The sequence below is a fragment of the Erinaceus europaeus genome, chromosome 1 (genome assembly GCF_950295315.1).
Source record: "Erinaceus europaeus chromosome 1, mEriEur2.1, whole genome shotgun sequence".
NCBI classification, from domain to species: domain Eukaryota; kingdom Metazoa; phylum Chordata; class Mammalia; order Eulipotyphla; family Erinaceidae; genus Erinaceus; species Erinaceus europaeus.
The window spans coordinates 104023096-104045047 of record NC_080162.1 but is presented as its reverse complement, the minus strand read 5'-3'; the positions used below and the strand labels follow the sequence as shown (position 1 = coordinate 104045047).

The window sequence follows — 21952 nt, the reverse complement described above, 5'->3', positions numbered from 1 at the left end:
TAATGTAGCTGAATGATTTGAACCTAGAGCAAGTACAAAAGATTTAGTCATTAAACTGTTGAATTCCTGTTCAGAATTAATCAGTTGATAATATAAAGAAATGTTGATCAATTAACATATTGGATTCTCAAAAGAATCATTGAACTTCAAATATGGTAATTCCAATAAAGTGTTTATTAGAGGACAATATCCAGAATCAGTTATAGGACCTGATATCCTATTTGTCATAATATATATATAAAGCTTAAATTTAGTTGTACTAAAAAACATTTTTTCAGGTAGCGAGGCAGTGGCATATCCAGTTGAATACTCATGTTACCATGCAGAAAGACCCAACTTAATTTCACAAGTGGTGGGGTAGTATTGCTGGTATCTCTCTTGCTTTCTCCCTATTTTCTCTCAGTTCCTCTCTATATCTTTCCAGTATATATATGTATGTATAATAAAAAATCTTTTTGCTTTATACTTATTTTAGAAATACAAGTCATACTTTACCACTTTTCTGTTTAAATCCTTTTAATGAATTCCCATTCCTCCTCTATAAGACAAATAGTTAATAGGATGCTTTTAATTTATTTGCCTGAACACTGGCTTACAATATTATAAGATCCCAGGAACAGAGTTTTACTGTGTGTGTGTTAATAAAACTCACTGCATCCAACACCAGGAACCTGTACCATCACGTTAAACCCTATCTTCACTTTCTCCCTTTCCTTTGAAAACCACCATTGTTTTTAGAGTCAGTTTGGTTATCTCTTTATATACAAATTTTAGTAACCTATATTCCACATACAAGTAAAACCATCTTTTAAAAAAAAATATTTATTTATTATTTATTCCCTTTTGTTGCCCTTGTTGTTTTATTGTTGTGGTTAAGATTGATGTTGTTGTTGGATAGAACAGAGAGAAATGGAGAAGGGAGGGGAAGACAGAGAGGGGGAGAGAAAAATCTGAAGACCTGCTTCACCGGTTGTGAAGCGACTCCCCTGCAGGTGGGGAGCCGGGGGCTCGAACCAAACCGGGATCCTTACGCCGGTCCTTGTGCTTTGTGCCACGCTTAACCTGCTGCGCTACCGCATGACTCCCCATCTTGTTATTTTTTACTTCTTATTTCATTTAACCTAAATCACCTCCAGTTCTTCCCATTTTGTCCTGAGTGAAACAATTACATATTTTAGAATTTCTTTATTCAATTATTTGCCAATGGGTAGTCTTCTATATTCTGGCTGTTGTTAATAGTGCAGATAGAAAGATTGGGATATGTATACCCTTTTGAATTAGTGTTAATGGGTGGTTCAATTTGTTACTGAGTTGTATGGTTTCTCTATATATTTGTAAGGTCACTTTTCAGATGTGTGACAGTACAAAAAATTCTCAAATTTCTAGGTTTCTTTTATCTTTGCAGTTTTGTGTAAAAACTTTTTAAAATGTGATGTACTTCTACTTATTTATTTTAGTTCTAGGTTATTCCAGTGGGTATGAATCTCTGATGTCTGATCCTGGAACATTTCACCTATGCTATCTTTGTATTTTATAGATTTAGGTATATTATCCAAGTCTTTAGTCCATTTTGAGTTACCTTTTTTTTCTACAATGTTAAGTGATGGCCTAGTTTCAATTTGCTATATGACTGCCCAATTTTACCAACACTGTTCATTGAAAAGATTTTCTTTTCCTCATTGTATGATGTTGACTTCTTAGTCATGTGTTAGATGTATGTATGGATTTATTTATTGGCTCCTTATGCTGCACTAGTGTGAATGTCTATTTCTGTTTCAGTACCATACTGTTTTAATTATTGTTGTTTTGCTATATGCTTTGAAGTCAGCATGATTCTCCATTTTTTTAACTTTCAGAATTGCTTTCACTATTTGTGATCATTTTTGGTTCTGTACAAATTATGGAGTTATTTGTTCTATTTTTTTTTTTTTGCCTCCAGGGTTATTGCTGGGGCTCAGTGCCTGTACCAAGATGAATCCACTGCTCCTGGAGACCATTTTTTCCCTTTTGTTATCCTGGTTGTTTTACCATTGTTGTGGTTATTATTATCATTGTTATTGATGTCATTGTTGTTGGATAGGGCAGAGAGAAATGGAGAAAGGAGGGGAAGACAGTCCTGGGGAGAGAAAGATAGACACCTGCAGACCTGCTTCACCACCTATGAAGCGACTCCCCTGCAAGTGGGGAGCCGGGGGCTCCAACCGGGATCCTTCCACCAGTCCTTGCGCTTTGCACCACTTGCACTTAACCCACTGCGCTACCACCCAACCCCGTTCTATTTCTTTTAACAGTTTCCATGAGCTTTTGCTAGAGATTGCACTGAGTCTATAAATTACTGCAGGTTAGATAGTCATTTTAAACCACACTCTTCTGATCTATCAACAGAGGGTGGCCTTCTACTTCTTTTTGTCATTGCCTATTTCTTTTAAAAATGTTCTGCAGTTTTCATTGTCAAGGTCTTTCACCCTCTTTGTGATATTTATCCCAAGGTGTTTAACCTTGTCTTGATACAATTTTAAGTGAAACTGCTTCCTTGAATTTCCTTTCCCTCTAAATCATTCATATCTATAAATCCAATGGATTTATGTGTTTTGATTTGTACATCCTGCCGCTTTACTAAATCAGCTGTTTTCTAGTTTTCTTTTATGGAATCTTTATGTGCCTTATTATGTCATTAATAGATAGTGATAACTTCTTCCCATCCAGTTTTTATTCCCTTTATATTATCTTACCTGTTTTTGTTTTTTTTCTGACTAGAACTTTTAGGATCTGTTGCTTTCTACTATTAAGAGCAGATCTCCTCATCTAGTGCAAAACTGAGTATGATACTAGCCATTGTTTGTGATATATGACCTTTATTGTGTTGAGGAATATTTCTTCTATTCATAATTTCTTTAGGATTTTTGTCATAAATGCATGTTATATAATAAAATGCCTTTCTAGCATCTATTACTATAATAATGCAATTTTATCTACCTTTTTATTGATGTGGTCTATTATATTGAATATATATATTCATTATATATAACCATCTTTGCATCACTGAGATGAATCCCACTTAGTTTTGATGGACTGTTCTCTTGCTGGGTTCTTGAATTCAGTTTGCTAAGACTTTTATGATGGTTTTCTTCCCATTTTTTCCCTCCAGGATTATGGCTGGGGCTGAGTGCTGGCACTATGAATCCACCATTCCTGGTGGCCATCTTGTTCCATTTTATTGGATAAGACAGAGAGAAATTGTGAGGAGAGAAGAAAGGGAGATAGGGAGTGATAAAGATACACACCTGCAGACCTGCTTCACTACTTGTGAAGCTTCCCCTCTACAAGTGGGGAGCCAGAGACTCGAACCAGGATCCTTATGGAGGCCCTTGCACTTAAATGGGTGTGTCCCTGGCTAGCCCCCTTTGGTTTTTATATCAATGTTTATCAAGTGTTTCAGTTATCATTTTCTTTTTCTTTTTTAATTTTTTAAAAAAATCTTTATTTGCTGGATTGAGACAGTCAGAAATTGAAAGGAAAGGGGCTGATAGAGAGAGAGACAACTGCAACATTGCTTCACCACTTGTGAAGCTTTCCTCCTGCAGGTGGGGACCAGGGGCTCGAACCTGGGTCCTTGCACACTGTAACATGTGCACTCAACCAGTTGCGCCACCACCTGGCCCTCATCTTCTTTCGTTGGACAATCCTGATTTGGTGATCAAAGTCATGTTGACCTCATAGATGGTTGTATAAAGAAGCTGTGGGTTGTATACTCAGTAGGATTCTGCTTGGACATTCTTCACCTCTTTTTGGATGGAGCTTGAAGGAATCATATTGAGTGAGATAATCCAAAAAGAGAAGGATAAATATGGGATGATCTCACTTGTGGGCAGAATTTAAGAAACAATAGAAAAAGGGGAATACAAAGTAAAACTTTGGCTGGGTTTGGTGTTATCAAACCAAAGCAAAGAACTTTGGGGGTGGGGTGGGGGGTGGGCTTTGGGTGTCTGGTTCATGATGGTGAAAAAGGACCTAAATTGGAGTCACCTCTCATGAGTGTTTTTGCACACAACTGTCAGTGAGATGAGAACTTTTACCTATGTGTCAACAACTGTACTGTAAACCATTAGCCCCCCCCCCCCAATAAAATGATAGAAAAAGAAAACAAAAGGCCATATCATGTGTCTTTTGAAACCAAGCAGATATAGTTGAAGGTGGTTATGCTAAGTGAAATAAGTGAAAAACAATTACTGGGGCTGGGAAGATAGCATAATGGTTATACAAGAAGATTCTCATGCCTCAGGCACAAAAGGTCCCAGGTTCAATCCCCAGGACCACCATAAGCCAGGGCTGAGCAGTGCTCTGGTAAAATACAAAAACCCCAGAATCCCAATATATATGTTTGATTTGATGAAGAACTTTAAAAAAAAAAAATACTGGGTGGTTTCACTCATGTGGAGTTTAACTAAAATCAACTTGCAAAAATAAATAAATAAATAAGTAGCCAAACTGGCTTAGACTCCTGTGAAAATGATGGTGGCTACCTGGAGGAACTAAAGAGAAGGTGTGGTGGTAGGCAGGAATAGGTAGGGCGGTCCTCTGTGTAATGGCACTGGAACTTTAATGATGGGTGTGGTGAGTCATACACACATATGCTGGTGTGAAATTATACTCTTAAAATTATATAACACTGTAAACCAAGGTTATAACAACAAAAATGATTTCTTTAACTTTTTTTTCCTTTTTGCCTCCAGGGTTATCGCTGGGGCTTGGACCTTGCGCTTTGTGCTATGTGCATTTAACTCACTGTGCTACCACCCAGCCCCCAAAAAAGATTTTTACAAGCAAAAATAAATAATAATCATAATTCTTACCTATCCCTGTTTCCACTGGTTTTGTGGTTCTTAATATTTCTAAAAGCAGTAGCCTGCAGAGATAATCCAGGAGCCACATTCTAGAGTGGATGGCACCTCACTGCAACCCTTATTCTAGTTGGATCACTCAGTTATACTTGAGTTTATAAACAAGATCATATTTGAGAATGGAATGTTAAAAACTAGTCTGCATACAGAAAGCAAGCCTTATGTTTGCTTTACTTGAGCTCTACTGCTATTATGTAAGATTATATTAAGTTTGACTTCTGGCTACTAGTGGGGAAAAAAATTAGACTCCAACTAACCTTTTTCATGTATGTTTCCTTCTTGCTTTTTCATTTCTTCAATTACCTTCATCTTTTCATCATACTCATCAGCTAGAGATTTCCATTCTACTCTGTTATTCTGAAGTCCATTTAGCATTGGTGTGATTTCTGTGTGAAACCGTGAGAACTCCTAGAAAGAATTGTGGTTAATAGCTTTAGAAATTATACAGTGAGGCCATGCGTTATCACACCAGATTGAGCACACACAGTACGAAGCACAAGGATCCCAGTTTGAGCCCCTGCTTCCCCACCTGTAGGGGGGGTCATTTCACAGGTGGTGAAGCAAGTCTGCAGGTGTCTATCTTTCTCTCCCCCCCTCTCCTCCCATCCCTTCTTAATTTCTCTCTGTCCTAGCCAATAAAAATGAGGGAAAAACTGACCACCAGGAGCAGTGGATTCATAGTGCAGGCACTGAGCCCCAGCAATAACCCTGGAGGTAAAATAAATAAAAGAAATTATACAGTTAATTTTCAATAAGTCTTATAAGGACAAAAGGAACTAAAGAATCATCCCAGTACTGAGAACTACTAGGATGAGATTAATTCAGTATCTTGGATACTGACCTTGATTGACTAAGTAATTCTGTTGGATTTATTGACATCTGAATTATTTTTTTAAAAACAATGTATTAGGAGGAATAATGATTTATTTAAAAAGGTTTTATTATCTTTGCCAGGAACCGTTTCTCTGCTTGATAGATGACAAGCTTTGAAACAATGGAAGCCCTCGAGACAAGTTTCATTCTCCCTCCTGGGCTGGCCATTTTCCCCTCAGGTAGACCATTTATCAGAAATAGTGACACAACACATAGTTGTGGTAGCAAACATGATTTCATCCATTGTATGTTGCAAGGAACATTCCCCTTTGAAGATTGCTCCCCCTCCTCCTCCTCCAGCACTTCCCCCCTCCTTCCCCAAAGCCTTATAATGCCTGTGTACACAATAAAATTTTGCAGCTTGATCAGAAACCTGTCTTGCTGTTGTTCTTCGTGTCTCGTGTCCCTATCATTCCAGGTCTTATTGGGTTCCTAGCCCCTGCTCACCGCCCTGCTGGCCGGGGCAATCTTTATTTGATAGATATTGAGAGGAAAGGGGGAAATAGGAAGAGAGAGAGAGAGACACCTGCAGCACTGCTTCACCATTCGTAAAGCTTTCCTCCTGCAGGGATGGACTGGGTCCTTGTGCATGATAACGTGTGCACTCAACCAGATGCGACATCCCCCCCCACATCAATTTTTGACTTACCTTATATACAAAAGTACAAACAAAATCAATAAATCCAACTTGAAGTTTAGGTAGTTCATCTTTTTTGTTTCTGTCCATCATGGGCTACAGAAAGAAATAAGTCCTTTTAGGAAAGTTTTCTAAGATGCAGTAAACAATATAATAGTTTAACTTCTGTAAGACATTTTTAATAAGTTGTGCATTGTTATAGCAAGGTTGTTACAATTGGTTGTTGCTGCAGCACTGTTCTCTCCAGGTCTCCTTGTTCCCAAAATTCATTTGCAACCATTAGTGCTACCTGTAAAGAAGAAAAAGTCAGTTTGTGAAAGTGATTTTAGAAAATTTCAATCTTATTAGTGATATCTAAGACCAGCATTTATAGGGGTTTGGTTGTGGCTCACTCGGTTAAGTGAACATAGTACGAAGCACAAGAATCCACCCAAGAATAGAAGTTTGAGCCCTGGCTCTCCACCTGCAGGATGGATGCTTCATGAGCTGCAAAGCATATCTCTGTTTCTCCCTTTCTGTCTCCCTCCTCTCAGTTTCTTTGTCCTATCCAATAAAATGAAAAAACAAAACAAAAAACCAAATGGCCATCAGGAGCAGTGGATTCGTTATGCTGGCACCAGCCCCGGTGATAATCCTGGAGGAAAAAAAAAAGCATCTATATTTAATGCTTGATGAGTCATACTGTTGTATGCTCTTTGATTTATAAAGATGGAATTTTCAAATTATATGGAAATGGGGAAGAGGAATTTCTCTTCCTACTTTAGTGTTTTATCATGATTGTTTCTGGAAGTAATTATTTTCTATTTTCTATTGTTACCACATCTTAGCTGTAAAAAAATGGAGCTGGAAGGATGTTTAATCCCATCAAATATGCTTCTTTTTAAAAAAATTCCCTTTTTATTGCCCTTTTTTATTATTGTAGTTATTGTTGTTACTGATGTCGTCCTTGTTGGATAGGATAGAGAGAAATGGAGAGAGGAGGGGAATGCAGAGAGGGGAAGAGAAAGATAGACACCTGCAGACCTGCTTCACCGCCTGTGAAGGGACTCCCCTGCACGTGGGGAGCCGGGGGCTCAAACCAGGATCCTTAGGCGGGTCCCTGCGCTTTGCGTCATGTGCGCTTAACCCGCTATGCTACTGCCCAACTCCCGCAAATATGCTTCTAACTCTAATGCTTCCAGAGTTTTCTCTTGTCCTGCCTGTCTGTGAACATCTATATCTTAATGTGCCTGTGTACACAAATATATGCCACACAGTGTGAGCATGCTTGAGAGTTCATTTATATTTTACGAAACAAATCAATTTCATTGAGAACATGACAGCTACCTTATCTTGGCATGAGTCCGACACACTAAGAAAAAGAATACAGAGTCTTTTACTTTAAGGTGCCCATAATCAAGCCAGTTTGTGTAACAATGTGGTCAATACTACAATGAAGGAGGATGAAGTGATCAAGAAGAAGAATAAACATTCATAAATGAGGGAGGTTGCATGTATACCGTATCAAGAAAGAAGGGAAAGAGGAGGTCAGGTATAGAGGGTGGGGAAGTCTGTGGAGAGCTATTGCTTGTGGAGCTGAGTTGGAGCTTAGCCTGGGAGGTTGGAGGGAGTTGGGGTATGTACCAAGTACTGTGACTTAAGGGCAGGTGGTGACAGGTCATGCAAACTGTGCTACAAAGTTTGACTTGTATCTCTCAGTCAAGTGCTTCTTATTTCTCGAGCAGTAGGGATATCCATAGTGAACTAGTGACCCAACAAGGTGGGCATTTGATTTCCAATATGGTAATGTTTGCATTGAGCCAGGTGGCACCATCACCTGGCCCCCTCTCAATATTCTCTATTTGCTTTGTTCTGGGGCCAGATAAAAATGGCCTATTGTCTTGCTGACATTTGTGAGCTCATAAAAGCTATTTGCCTTTCTTCATTGACAGGAACCCAAGAGGAGTCATTTTATTTCTCTTTTAACTTCTCAAGTTTTTTTTCTTTTTTTTTAAATTATAAGCTAATTGTCTGAAAATATAGATCCTATGTAGTGAAAGATAACTGCATATAATATAGATAGTCACATAATTGCTAATTGTCATGAAATTCTGAGGTTGCCAGATATTTTCATGTTTCCTTTACATGGGACCTAAACAGAATGTAAGCATGTCACAGAAAGAGAAATATAACTACTCACTTGACTTTGTACCTCCCATGGTTTGGTTATAGCTGACAAGTCACATGCAGTCATCATCATTGCCCTTTGAGAGATCACAAAAACTGTTAGCATAGAAACATAAGTTCTTTTGTATTCCATTCTATTCTATTCTATTCTATTCTATTCTATTCTATTCTATTCTATTCTGTTCTGTTCTGTTCTGTTCTGTTCTGTTCTGTTCTGTTCTGTCCTGTCCTGTTCTCTTCTGTTCTGTTCTGTTCTACTCTTTTTCTTTTTCTTTTTCTTTTCTTCCAGGGTTATTGCTGGGGCTCGGTGCCTGCACTATGAATCTACTGCTCCTAGCAGCCATTTTTTTTTAATTGGATAAGACAGAGAAATCAAGAGAGGAGGGGAAAACGGGGGGTGGGGGGGAGAAAGACAGACACCTGCAGACCTGCCTCATCGTTTGTAAAGCGACCTCCCTGCAGGCAGAGAGCAGGGGCTCCAACCGGGATGCTTGTATAGGTCTTTGGGCTTTTGCATTATGTGCACTTAACCTGGTATGACCCCTGAAACACAAGTTATTTTTGGCTCCCCCCTCCACTCCTTAAGCAATAACATTTAGACTACTCACATGATAATCTCTTTTTTGGTGGGATCAGTAGTTACATACTTGGTCGCTTCTTGTTCAGTTTCCATTTTTCCACAGGCATCTACAATTTTTTGAAACATGGTTCTCTTTCTAAAAAGGGATACAATGGTGTAGCAAATTTAACATATAAGAACAGATTAAAAAGGCATCTTTGTCACAAGCTTTTCAAGACTTTTGTTTTCATTCTGTCTCCTGTGTTCACTTGATGGCATCTTAAGAAGCTGGGGACTAAGAACCATGTAACCAAGACATACAAAAAGCTTATGCTACAGTAAGAACAAATTATAAAGTCTGATAAGTTTGAATATGTTAAAAACTAAGAATTACATGTGAAAAAAAATCATGATATAAACATAGAGGCCCCAGGTTGTGGTGAGACATTTAATAAATTAAAACATTAGAACCACAGATATATGAAAAGATGCTCACTCTCAATGGTAAACAAGAATGGGGCTGGGGTGGGGGTAGATAGCATAATGGTTATGCAAAGAGACTCTCATGCCTGAGGCTCAAAAGTCCCAGGTTCAGTCCTTTGCACCACCATAAACCAGAGCTGATATACTGGTTAAAAAAGAAAAAAGTAAACAAGAATGCACAAGTCTGAACAAAAAGATATTTTCACACTCAGATCAGCAAAATAAAAATATATGAATATTTAAATTAATCCAAATCAAGAATATTCCAGATAGAAGGCAACAGGAACTCTTGTTCACTTCTAGTGGACATCTATATAATTTTGCTATGTAATTTATTTAAAAAATAATGTTATTGGTGATTTACAAGTTTATCAGGTAACAACAAGGAAATAGTTTCACACCATTCACATCACCAGATATGTGGTTTAAATAAAGGTAGGCAAACCCTACAGCAATCCCATTTTTATCTTTCTAAGGAAAACTCTTCATGTATGTAGAAGGATGAACAATGTAGTATTATAGGCAAAGACAAAAAATGAGATCATATTGTGAACATAAGAATGACAACATTACTGGCAGGGATACAACATTATGGTTCTGCAAAAGATTTCCATGCCTCAGACTCTGAGGTCCCTGGTTAAGTTCCCTGCGATACCATAAGCCAGAGATGAGCAGGACTCTGGTCTCTGTCTGTCTGTCTGTCTGTCTGTCTGTCTTATCTATGTATATATTTATCTATCATCTATCTTCCTCTATCTCTCACTTCTTCTTCTAGCGTTTGCCCTTCTTCTGTAGCCAGTCAACAGCGTCAGGTTGAGCCTGATGTAAAGTTTCGAGACTTCCTTTGAATCTGGAGAGGTGGCAGTCGTTGACTATGTGGGTCATAGTCTGTCTGGAGCCGCAGGGGTAGTTCGGGTCGTCTCTGGCTCCCCAGCGATGGAACATAGCGGTGCACCGGCCATGGCCTGTTCCATAGCGATTGAGGAGGGCCCAATCATAACGTGCTAGGTCAAAGCCGGGTTGACGCTTGCAGGGGTCTGTGATGAGGTGTTTGTTCTTTACCTCAGCTGACTGCCAACTCTGTTTCCAAGAGACTGGAACAGAGAAGTTCTCACTAAAGTAAATAAATAGTTTTTAAAAGAACAGCAAAATTAATTATGGTATATTCATGCAGTTGAATATATCATAAAAACAAACTTGATTTCCAGGAGTCGGGCGGTAGCACAGCGGGTTAAATGCATGTGACACAAAGCACGAGGACCTGAGTAAGGATCCCAGTTCAAGCCCCCAGCTCCCCACCTGCAGGGGGAGTCGCTTCACAGGCAGTGAAGCAGGTCTGCAGGTGTCTGTCTTTCCCTCCTCCTCTCTGTCTTCCCCTCCTCTCTCCATTTCTCTCTGTCCTATCTAACAATGACGACATCAATAACTACAACAATAATAATAATAAAAAACTTGATTTCCATTTACTACCGAGGAAAAATCCTTAAAGCAATGTTATGTGAAAAAGATCAAATTGTAGAAGGTACATATAGTTGTGTACCATCTGTGGGAAAATTTTGAAACAAAGTATCATAAAATATGAATGGACATAATGAATGTGCCTTAATATCAGGATGGCAATTTTTATAAGGGGGAGGGAGGTGGAATACCTCAACTATATGACTTTTTCCTCCTTAAAAAAAGATGTAAGGCAAATGTGACAAAATCTTAACATTTTTACATTTAGGTTACTGAAATGTAGCTGTAATTAGATTGTTCTGAGTGTCTGTCTTCATGCTTGAAATATTTCATAATTAAATTTTTCTACTAAGAAGGATCAGAAACACAATTTGATAGTGCCCACCCAAGTCACTAAATATTTAGGTCCTCAAACTAATTCACTTTGTTCTAATCCATTTCTACCAAACAGTTTTGTGATTCACTTTCGAGAATTTGTATAGAAACTTAAATATCTTGTCTTATCTGTTATTATTCTTATAAATATACTAGTGGTCGACTGCATTTCATCCAGAGTTTTATGAGTTTGATTAGTGTGTTGCAGTACATCCAAGACTGTTCAGCTCCGAGACTCTGACCTAGGACAGGACCATAGTGAGTTCACCAAGGAAAATGCCATTCGGCTAATAGCATCACTCGCCTTGCAATGGGCCCACTTGGCTGTACTTCATCCTCTTCAGTTTCATTTCAGCTTCTTCAGATAGCAAAGCTGCTTAATATTAGCTGCTAAACTTTTTAAAATGTTTCCAGATATCTAGTAAATTCGCTGTCAGCCAACTTTAAGGTATCTCACTGATAATCCCAAAGGAAGATGAATGAATATGTATATATCTTTTTAAAAAAGATTTTATTTATTAATGAGAAAGATAGGAGGAGAGAGAGAGAGAGAACCAGACATCTACTGTTACATGTAGTGCTGGGGATAAAACTGAGGACCTTGTGCTTGAAAGTCCAATGATGTATCCACTGAACAGCCTCCCAGACCACACACATAGGCCTTTTAACAGTAAAGTGATGGATCATTTATGGAGGGAGAGCCAGGGAGCTAGCTCTATACTTACTTGAAATATAAAGCCAGATCAGTTGCTATTATTGCGATTTCAAACAAACGAATAACAGTTTCAAACTGACGTTTGTTCAAGTTCTGGAAAATATTTAAACTCTATAAGATAAAACAACATAGCAATTTACTCAGTTGCCTTTGATTCCATAAACAAATCAAACTATGCTTAACAAAATGAAGATCATTATATATTCAGAAAAATGTTCTCTTTTTTTTTTTTTGCTGTCTTTACCTCTTGAATTAAATAAATCCTGCTATTGCACCAAATAAAATAATTAATTTAAATTATAAAATAAGATGTTATTAGCACATATCCATACAGTCAGTGTATAAGCTTTTACTTATACACTTAAAAATGTTTGTTTTCGACAACAAGGGCAACAACAAAGGGAATAAATAAATAAATATTAAAAATATTTTTTAAAAAAGAAAAAAATTAAAAAAATGTTTGTTTTCGGGAGTTGGGCGGTAGCGCAGCAGCTTAAACGCACATGGCACAAAGTGCAAGGACCAGAGGAAGGATCCCGGTTGGAGCCCCAGTCTCCCCATCTGCAGGGGAGTCGCTTCACAGGCGGTGAAGCAGGTCTGCAGGTGTCTATCTTTACCCCTCTCTGTCTTCCCCTCTTCTCGATTTCCCTCTGTCCTATCCAACAACAACGACATCATCAATAATAACTATAATAATAAAATAACAAGGGCAACAAAAGGGAATAAATAAATAAATATTTGGGAAAAAAGAAAGGGAAACAAAAAAAATGTTTCTTTTCTTTCAGGACCATTAAAAAAGCATTGTGACAAGTGAAATTAGAGAAAAACAAATACTGCCTTACACACACAGAGAGCTTATATTAATTAAGGAGTTTAATAACAACCTGGTATATGTTCAACTGTTAGACACATTGAATAATTCATGTAATTTAAAAATGATAATAGAAATCACTTGGAAAACAACATAAACTGAATATCACACTAATATTTGTGTGTGTGTGTGTGTGTGTGTGTGTGTGTATGTGTGTATGTGTGTGAAGGGGACAAAATAAAAAGCAGTGAAACGGTGCTTTGGGTCGCTTTTTCTCTATCTCTTCCTCCCCTGCCAATTTATATCTTTATCCATAAAAGAAAGAAAAAAGATGGCCTCCATGAGTGATGGATTTGTGGTGTAGGCACCAAATGCCAGTGGTAACCCTAGTGGCATTTAGAAAAATAAGAACTTCAAACCCAAGACAAAATATAGCTCTCGGTCATTCCTAGAGACAACAATAAAAACAATAAAAAACATGTTGAGATCAAAACCAATGTCTCAGGATATCTCCTAGCAGCCCATGGGGTATTATCAATTCATAATCATGGAATCAAATTGTCTGAATATAGGTTATTTTCAACCTTGTCTGAACTGGAAAGAAGGAAGAGTTGGTGGGTCATCTGTAATTTTAATCCACTTAGAGTGCCCTGGATTTTGGTACAGTGGTTTCCTTCCTCTGGCCTGATGGTATACACATCCCTGAGCCACTACATTTGCTTACTGATGGACATTGTAATGTTCCAAAAGTAAGAAATGCACACACAAGGATAAATACATATATAAAGATGTCAAATTGGTGGTCCGGGAGTTGGCTCAGTGGATGAAGCATTGGATTCTCAACCATGAGTTCCCGAGTTCAATCCCTGGCAGCACATGTACCAGAGTGATGTCTGTTTCTTTCTCTCCTCCTCTCTCATGAATAAATAAGTAAATTCTTAAAAAAGAAAAAGATGTCAGATTGTATAACTTAAAATAAAAAATAAACACAAGAGTAGTGAGTCAGATGAAGGGGTTGGGTGGTGGTTCACCTGGTTGAGCACACATGTTACAATGTACAAGGACCCAGGTTCAAGCCCCCGTCCCCATCTATAGGGGGAAAGCTATGTGATCGATAAAGCAGTGCTGCAGGTGTCTCTTTGTTTCTCTCCCTCTATTATGTCCCCCTCTCCTCTCCATTTCTGGCTGTCTCTATCCAATAAATAAATAAAGATAATCTTTTAAAAGAGTCAAATAAAAACAGCCTAAGTTTTTTTAAACTTTTAAATTTTTTTATATTTATTTTCCCTTTTGTTGCCCTTGGGTTTTTTTTATTGTTGTTGTTATTGACGTCATTGTTGTTAGATAGGACAGAGAGAAATGGAGAGATGAAGGGATGACAGAGATGGGGAGAGAAAGACAGACACCTGCAGACCTGCTTCACTGCTTGTGAAGTGACTCCCCTGCAGGTGGGGAGCCAGGGGCTCAAACCAGGATTCTTAGGCCAGTCCTTGCGCTTGGCGCCACGTGTGTTTAACCCGCTATGCTATCACCCGATTCCCCTAAGTTTAAAAAAAAAAAAAGTCAGTTGCATTAGTGAGAGACTTTCTTTTGTCTTCCATGTTCCACATACAAAGCAGAGGACTCTAGGGATGGGAGGAATGGAAAGGATGGAGGTTCACAGGTCCTGATTGTGATGGTGAAAAAAGGCCTAAGTTGGGGGTGGGGAAAAGTGTTTTGCAGACACCTAACATGGAGAGATGAGAAATTGTACCCATGTGTCAATAAGTGTACTGTAAACTAGTAACTTCCCCCCACACACACTTTAAAGTGATAAGAAAAATGCTTATGATAAAAACACACAAAGTAGAGGTAGAGATGTAAGAAGAACTAGAAGAATTCTAATTGACTTCATGTTTTCATAAGTACCTAATAGTACATCTAAATACTCATCTGGAGTTTACCATTTCTCAGTCTTTTGCTATTCATTTAGGAAGTTCCTCCTAGGAAAAACTGTTATACTGGGGGCTGGTTGATGGTGCACATGTTACCATAAGCATGGACCAGGGCTTGAGCCCCTGCTCCCTACCAGCAGGGCTGATGCTTTATGAGCAATGAAGTAAATACTGTAGGTGTTTCTCTCTGTCTATCTCTATCATTCTCCCTCTATCTTGACCTCTTGTCTCTCAATTTCTTTCTCTCAGTCCTAACAAGGAGGAAAAAGAAAGTGTGCACGTGCACACATACGCACACGCACACGCACACACACATATATATTAGGAGAGGTGGATTCATTGTGAGGCACAGAGCCCCAGCAATAATCCTTCTAGGGATAAAAAAAATAAATAACTATCATTTCTTGTAATAAATACACACACACATCTGAAGTTCTGGAAGTCTCCTCTATTTTCAAAATTTCTCTTCTGCTAAATTGAAAAAAATTTTGCATACCTTTTATTTGTGAAAAATTAAATGCTACTCAGAAATGAAAATCAGTGAGTCACTGATGCCTATAATAACATGGACACATCTCAGTACAAAACAAGTCAACACAAAAGGGTATTTACTGTAGCACTGTGTTTCTATGAAACGATCAAATTCATATGAATCTCTAAGGCCGAAGGACATTTTGATGGTTACTTGGAGCTGGGAGTGGAGAGATACAGAGACTACAGAGGTGCTGATGTGAAAAAACATGATTGACATTTGTGTTTGAGTAGGGAGAGGTTTCTCTTTTTATGCTAGGTGATTTGTCATTTGCATGGAACTAATATTCCACAAATTTGAATAATAGGGTTTCCTGTTCACTCAGGCTAAAAAGTAGATTTCTGTCTGATTTATTTTTTTATATTTATTTATTTTCAGTTTTGTTGCCCTTGTTTTTTATTGCTGTTGTTATTGATGTCACCGTAGTTAGATAGGACAGAGAAAAATGGAGAGAGGAGGGGAAGACAGAGAGGGGGAGAGAAAGATAGACACCTGCAGACCTGCTCAAACCAGGATCCATACGCTGGTCCTTGCACTTGGCACCATGTACGCTTAACCCGCTGCACTACTGCCTGACTCCCTGATTTCTGTCTGATTTAGAAGACAGCTGTTTCTAATCTTCAGATCAGATTCTAATACTAACTTGTACTGAAATAAAAGAGCATTTTAGGTCAAAGTCTTATCTATGAGAAAAAGTCTTCACAAAATGCTTCAATTTCTAGAAAAATTCTAAATATTTTATTTTTAAAAATGAAGTTTCTATACATTTTATTGTACAAAAAATATAAATAAATGAATAGAATTCTCTCCCCGAATGTAAGAAGAACATTTAATAGCCAGAAACTCTGTGTGTGTGTGCATGAACTTAACTGCTCATAAAAATTCTTTGATTGCATTGCCTAGCGACTCTATTTACAGGCCTTAAAAGTATGCAATTAGCAGGTCTGAATTACATTGCAGAGAGGTTCTTGTCAAGGTATATGGATTATCAAAATGCAATAATCCTTCTTAGAACTATAAGCTGTGTAAGTACCACACACTAACCGATTGCACCACTGGAGCTCCCGAAAGAACTATAAGCTTTTAGGTAATCATCAAAACAAGTCATATTCCAGAACAAATAACATTTTTAAAAATCAAAATGGAGTATCAGGCGATGGCGCACCTGATTAAGCACACACATTACAGTGTACAAGGACCCAGGATCAACTCCTAGTCCCCGCCTGCAGGGGGAAAGCTTCAGGAGTGTTGGATCAGGGGTGCAGGTGTCTCTCTGTCTCTCTCTGTCTCTCTCTCTCTATCTCTCTCTCTCTCTCCCTCTGTCTCCCTCCTCTTCTCCCCCTCCCCTTCTCAATTTCTCTCTGCCTTTATCCAATAATAAATAAAATATTTTAAAAATCAAGATAGAAAAACCACTACTCTGCTATAAACTCTCAAATCCTTAAGCTAAGAAAACCATACAGGTGACTAGGTAGAAGTTTTTCACTAAATTATTCAAATATTTGGCTATATTTTGAAAAAATATTTTGCTTTACTAAGTAAATGAAAATTTAAATAATCATATGTGACATTGTGATATCACATAATTAGTAGGATATCTGAAAAATTTTACTCAAAAATGTAAAATTGTCTTAATCAGTACAACAAAGACAAAAAAAAAAAAAGAACTGGTAAAAACTACTTTCCTGGAATTACCTTCTACTCCCTTGTATTCTCCTGGAACAGACATTGTCATCATTTTTACAGTATGAATCCTACAATACAAGAGAAGTTCTAGTGGAACACTAGAATTAGTAAAGTTCATACTAAAATGTAGCTTCCTAAGCTCAAAGCACAGAGAGCTTGTCAAACTCTGAAATGAAGCCCAGGATCTGAGGTAACATCCTGCCCACTCTGCCCTCCACAGTCAGTGATTCTGACACAGTTGATCTGGGGTTGCTTGTCTGGGCATTCCATATGTCTTGGGCTATGAAAGCATCCAATCATTTCTTTCATTTTTCTCCTTTCTTCTTTTTAAAAAAATGTTGTTATTTATTTACTATTGGATAGAGACAGAGAGAAATTGAAAGCAGATGGGAAGACAGAGAGGGAGAGAAGTCAGAGAGACACCTGCAGGCAGTACTGCTTCACCATTTGCAAAGCTTTCCTTCTGTAGGTGGGGACCAGGGGCTTGAATCTGGGTCCTTGCGCACTGTAATATGTGTGTTTAACCAGATGCACTACTACCCGCCTGGCCTCTACTTTCCTCCCAGTGACTCTGCCTTACTTTTTTTTTTTTTTCTGCTTGACTTTTAAGTGCCTAGAAGAATGTAGTGTTATCTCCAAACATAGGCATATTTCTATGTATTCACTTTCCTGAACCTTTAATACAAGATTATTATGGACAGAAAACTGCACTCTCCAGAAGATTTATCCCCCACTTACATAGAGAGGAAGCTTCAAGAGCAGTGAAGTAGCCCCACAGGTATCTCTCTTTTTCTCCCTCCTTCACTGCCAAGAATTGAATTTCTCAAAAGTAGAGACTGTACTGCGTTTCCCATGAACAGATAAAGCCAGTGGCCATATTGCTTCCTCTCCCATATATATATCAGATGCACCGAGTCCTTTGAAGTCCACAGACCCACAGTGATTCTATGACTTTTAAAGGCTCTTTTCTTTATTATTATCTCACCTAATTCCAACCTGGTTGTTAATGAAACTATTTCACTATAGCATTTCTATGCACTGATATATATCCATTATATATATATGGTTGACTTCTACAACTCAAGGCCATTCTTTTCCCAAGAATTTTCTGTGGCTGATGTTTTGATTCTGAACTTGTGTGTTGCCCTAGGCAGACATGTACACACCTCGTCCTGCAGTAGAGTCTTACTGTACTCTAGGTGGTGCCTTTCCAAAATGGAAGATCCATGAAGTCTTGCTAATGGAGACGTGGACCTAGAAAGAAGAGGATATGTCACACCTTTGTTGTTTAAAGATTAGACACTAGTCCATGCAGTCAGAAGTATTTATTGCTCATGGTTGTTTTATTTCTCCTGCCTCTCTCTCTGAGTCCCTATTAATCAATCAAAAGTAATAATCTGCATACGTCTTTTTTAGACTTGGAAGAAAATGTGCTCTTAAAAAATCCTTTAACCAATGATCACTCTGTGTCAAAACTGAGCATCAGAGCGGCATCCCCCCACACACTCATAAATAAACCTTAAAAAGATATTTTATTATTTTTTTATTGCCACCAGGTTTATCACAGGGGCTCAGTGCCTGCACAAGAAATCTGTCTTCTCCTTTTTAATTTCTTTGATAGATACAGAGAGAAATTGAGAAGGAAGGAGAAGATGGAGAGGGAAAAAGAGAAAAGAGAGTTTTCCACAATACTGTTCCATAGATCATGAAGCTTCAAACACACACACACACACACACACACACACACACGCGCGCGCGCGCGCGCGTGCGCCAGGGGACTGGGGGGCTTGAACCAGGGTTCTCAGGGTAGCACCACAGCATGTTGCTCTACCAGGTGTGTCACTGCTCATCCCTACAACTAAATAATTTTAACAAGAGAAATCCTGGGGACTGGTTGGGACACACCCAGAAGAATGCATGTTATCATGTGTAAGAGGGTCCAAGACCCTGGTCTCTACCTGTTATGGATGGGGGGGTAGGGAAGCTTTATAAGCAGTGGAGTACTGCTGCTGCAGGTGTTTCTCTTTCCCTCTGTCTGAATTTCTGTCTCTGTCTCCAAATAAATAACTAAAATGCCACCAGGAAATGGAGGTGTCATCTTCCTGGCACTGAGCCCCAGTGTGTGTTTGAGCAGGTGTGGATAGTAACTAAAGATTTGCAGTCACAAGTAACAGTCTGAGAATATATTCCTCCAAAATTCCAGGTTAAAACCCCCGTACCACCATCAGTCAGAGCTGAGCAATGCTCTGGTGAGAGAGAGAGAGAGAAAGAGAGAGAGAGAGAGAGAGAGAGAGAGAATATATTGCCAAGGTCTCACCAACCAGAAGTTTGAGAATACAGGTATATCACTATTAGTGGGAAGACTTCAGCAGCCTGCACCTAGGGGTTGTTTCTCTGTGGCTTCACCCCCAAAGTCTCAATGATATGGGGAGAACTATAGTATTTACAGTTGGAGGGGTTAGGGGCACAAAAATTTGGTGATGGGAGTGGTGTGGAATTATACTACTATCTTATACTCTTGTGAGTCCCTATTAAGTCAATAATAAAAATATATAAAAAGAAAAAAGATGCGTCCAGGTGGTTGCACAGCTGGTTGAGTGCACATGTTATAGGGTGCAAGGACTTAGGTTCAAGTCCCAGGTCCTCTCCTTCAGGGGGAAAGATTTGTGAGTGTTGAAGCAGTGCTGCAGGTGTCTCTCTGTATCCCCCCCCGACTTCTTTCCCCCTTCCCTCCCAATTTCTGGCTGTTTCTATCCAGTAAATAAAGATAATTTTTAAAAAGACAGCAGAAAACAGAGTGTAAATTCAGTCTGGTTGGACATTTGTCACCCCATTGACCACCAGGACTGGTTTGACTGATCTGGCTAAGGTAGGTGTCCCTTTCTTCCTTGTGCTCAATGTGTATCTCTCCCCAAGCCACACTCAGATAGAACAGAATGATCTTCCCCAAACAGAAATGGACTAGTCTTCCTTTGCTCTCGGTTATACGAGTAGCTGTGCTCTCCTGCTAGAATCTCCAAACAAGTTCTCAAGCTCCAGCAAAGAAAATAGTTAATTTACATGCTCACATGCGCACATGCACGCATGTGTGTGTGTGTGTGCACACACACACACATGCACACATACATATTCATATTTGGAGAGAAATTAAAAAATTTAAGATATTTTTCTAAAAATGCTAATGGCAGAGAAAATGTTAAAGTTTCAGTGGGCTGTTGAGGAAGGAAAACCACATTGTTCATTGAAAATTCTCTGTATTCAGAATATCTGGCATCAGTAAACTTTAAAGTATTGAAAGTAAATGGCTAGACTATGACATTGTCCATTTATTCAGAGAGTAAAAAAAAACTAACAGAGAGAATCTCAAGGACAGAGAAGACACTGTGGCTTGACTATTCAGGTTTCCAGCTTTCCTTCCAATCTTTCTGAGATAGTTTCTGAAAACTACAACTCCAGCAATAGGTAGAAACAGTGAAAAAAAATCCTTAATTGTTCGTTTAACCCAGATGGGTAACACTTTAATTTCTTCATTCCCTGGGTAGTATTGAGAAACTGAAGGAAATAGCTGAAGACTGTCTACAAATATATATATATATATATATATATATATATATATATATATATATATATATATATTTGTTATCCTAAAAACTGAGGAGAAAACAAGGCTATGTATGACACCCCAGGGAGGTTGACATTAATCTCTGCAACAATTTAAGCAGATAGTTTGTGAGCATCATAAAATCTTCACTACTAACTGCTTAGAAAGAGAAAGTCAGGCTAAGTTGATTCTATTCTGTTTTCCATCTACACCATGCCTCGGCCTCGCGTGAGCTTAATGTGCAGCTTGGCGGTACAAGAATCCGGCGTGAAGCCCAGCCAGTCTATCTTGGCATTACTCTCGATCGGACTCTGTCATTTCACGAACATCTCATAAAAACTGCAGCAAAGGTGGGCGTGAGGAATAATATCATTGCAAGACTGGCCAGCTCCTCATGGGGCGTGAGCGCTTCCACACTACGATCATCATCTCTGGCATTATGCTATTCCACTGCAGAATACTTGGCAAACGCTAGAAGAAGAAGAAGTTGATTCTATGAAACATTTTGTGAACGGGTTGATGAGAGCAGGCTGTAAGGAACAACTTGTGCCTGGATTTCAACAAGGCAATTAAGAAGATGCTACATGATATCTTCTGTACCAGCGTGCCCAACTCAGTGTTTTCTCAAATAGCTGGATGTCAGAAGCCAGTGAGGTCTGCTTTCTCCAGCTGGATGTGAGTTTCTTTTTTTCTTACTTTTTTTTTTATAATGCATTTAAATTTTTTTATATTTATTTATTTTTCCTTTTGTTGCTCTTGTCTTTTTATTGTTGTTGTAGTTATTATTGTCAGTGTTATTGATGTCGTCGTTGTTAGGATACAGAGAAATGGAGAGAGGAGGGGAAGACAGAGAGGGGGAGAGAAAGACAGACACCTGCAGACCTGTTTCACTGCTTGTGAAGCGACTCCCCTGCAGGTGGGGAGCTGGGGGCTCCAACCAGGATTCTTCGGCTGGTCCTTGTGCTTTGTGCCACGTGCGCTTAACCTGCTGCACTACCGCCTGACTCCCTGGATGTGAGTTTCTAACACTGGGTCTGAGAACTATGTCCTTGGTTTTACTTTCATGCATAATTTTATCAATGATTTGAAAGGTAATTGATGTAAATCATAACTAACTTTTCGGGGTGTCTCTCTCCTTCTCCGGCAGGGTGTCCTCCAGGGGAAAGGTAACGGCTGGTTCTTTCTCGCTCATGACAGGGGTGACACGAAGTAAAAGACACC

General features: G+C 38.8%; 1 protein-coding gene across 1 annotated transcript in view; it reads right to left on the bottom strand.

Annotated features, from left to right (window-relative positions):
- PDE6C (phosphodiesterase 6C) overlaps positions 1–21952 on the bottom strand; it is a 59345-nt gene that overhangs the window by 238 nt on the left and 37155 nt on the right. The window contains exons 15-21 of the mRNA XM_007516784.2: positions 18297–18384; positions 12178–12278; positions 9186–9293; positions 8591–8654; positions 6626–6700; positions 6424–6507; positions 5159–5309 (exon numbers count right to left, since the gene is read on the bottom strand). Coding sequence (XP_007516846.1) covers positions 5159–5309; positions 6424–6507; positions 6626–6700; positions 8591–8654; positions 9186–9293; positions 12178–12278; positions 18297–18384 — 671 coding nt within the window. The remainder of the gene's footprint in view (positions 1–5158; positions 5310–6423; positions 6508–6625; positions 6701–8590; positions 8655–9185; positions 9294–12177; positions 12279–18296; positions 18385–21952) is intronic.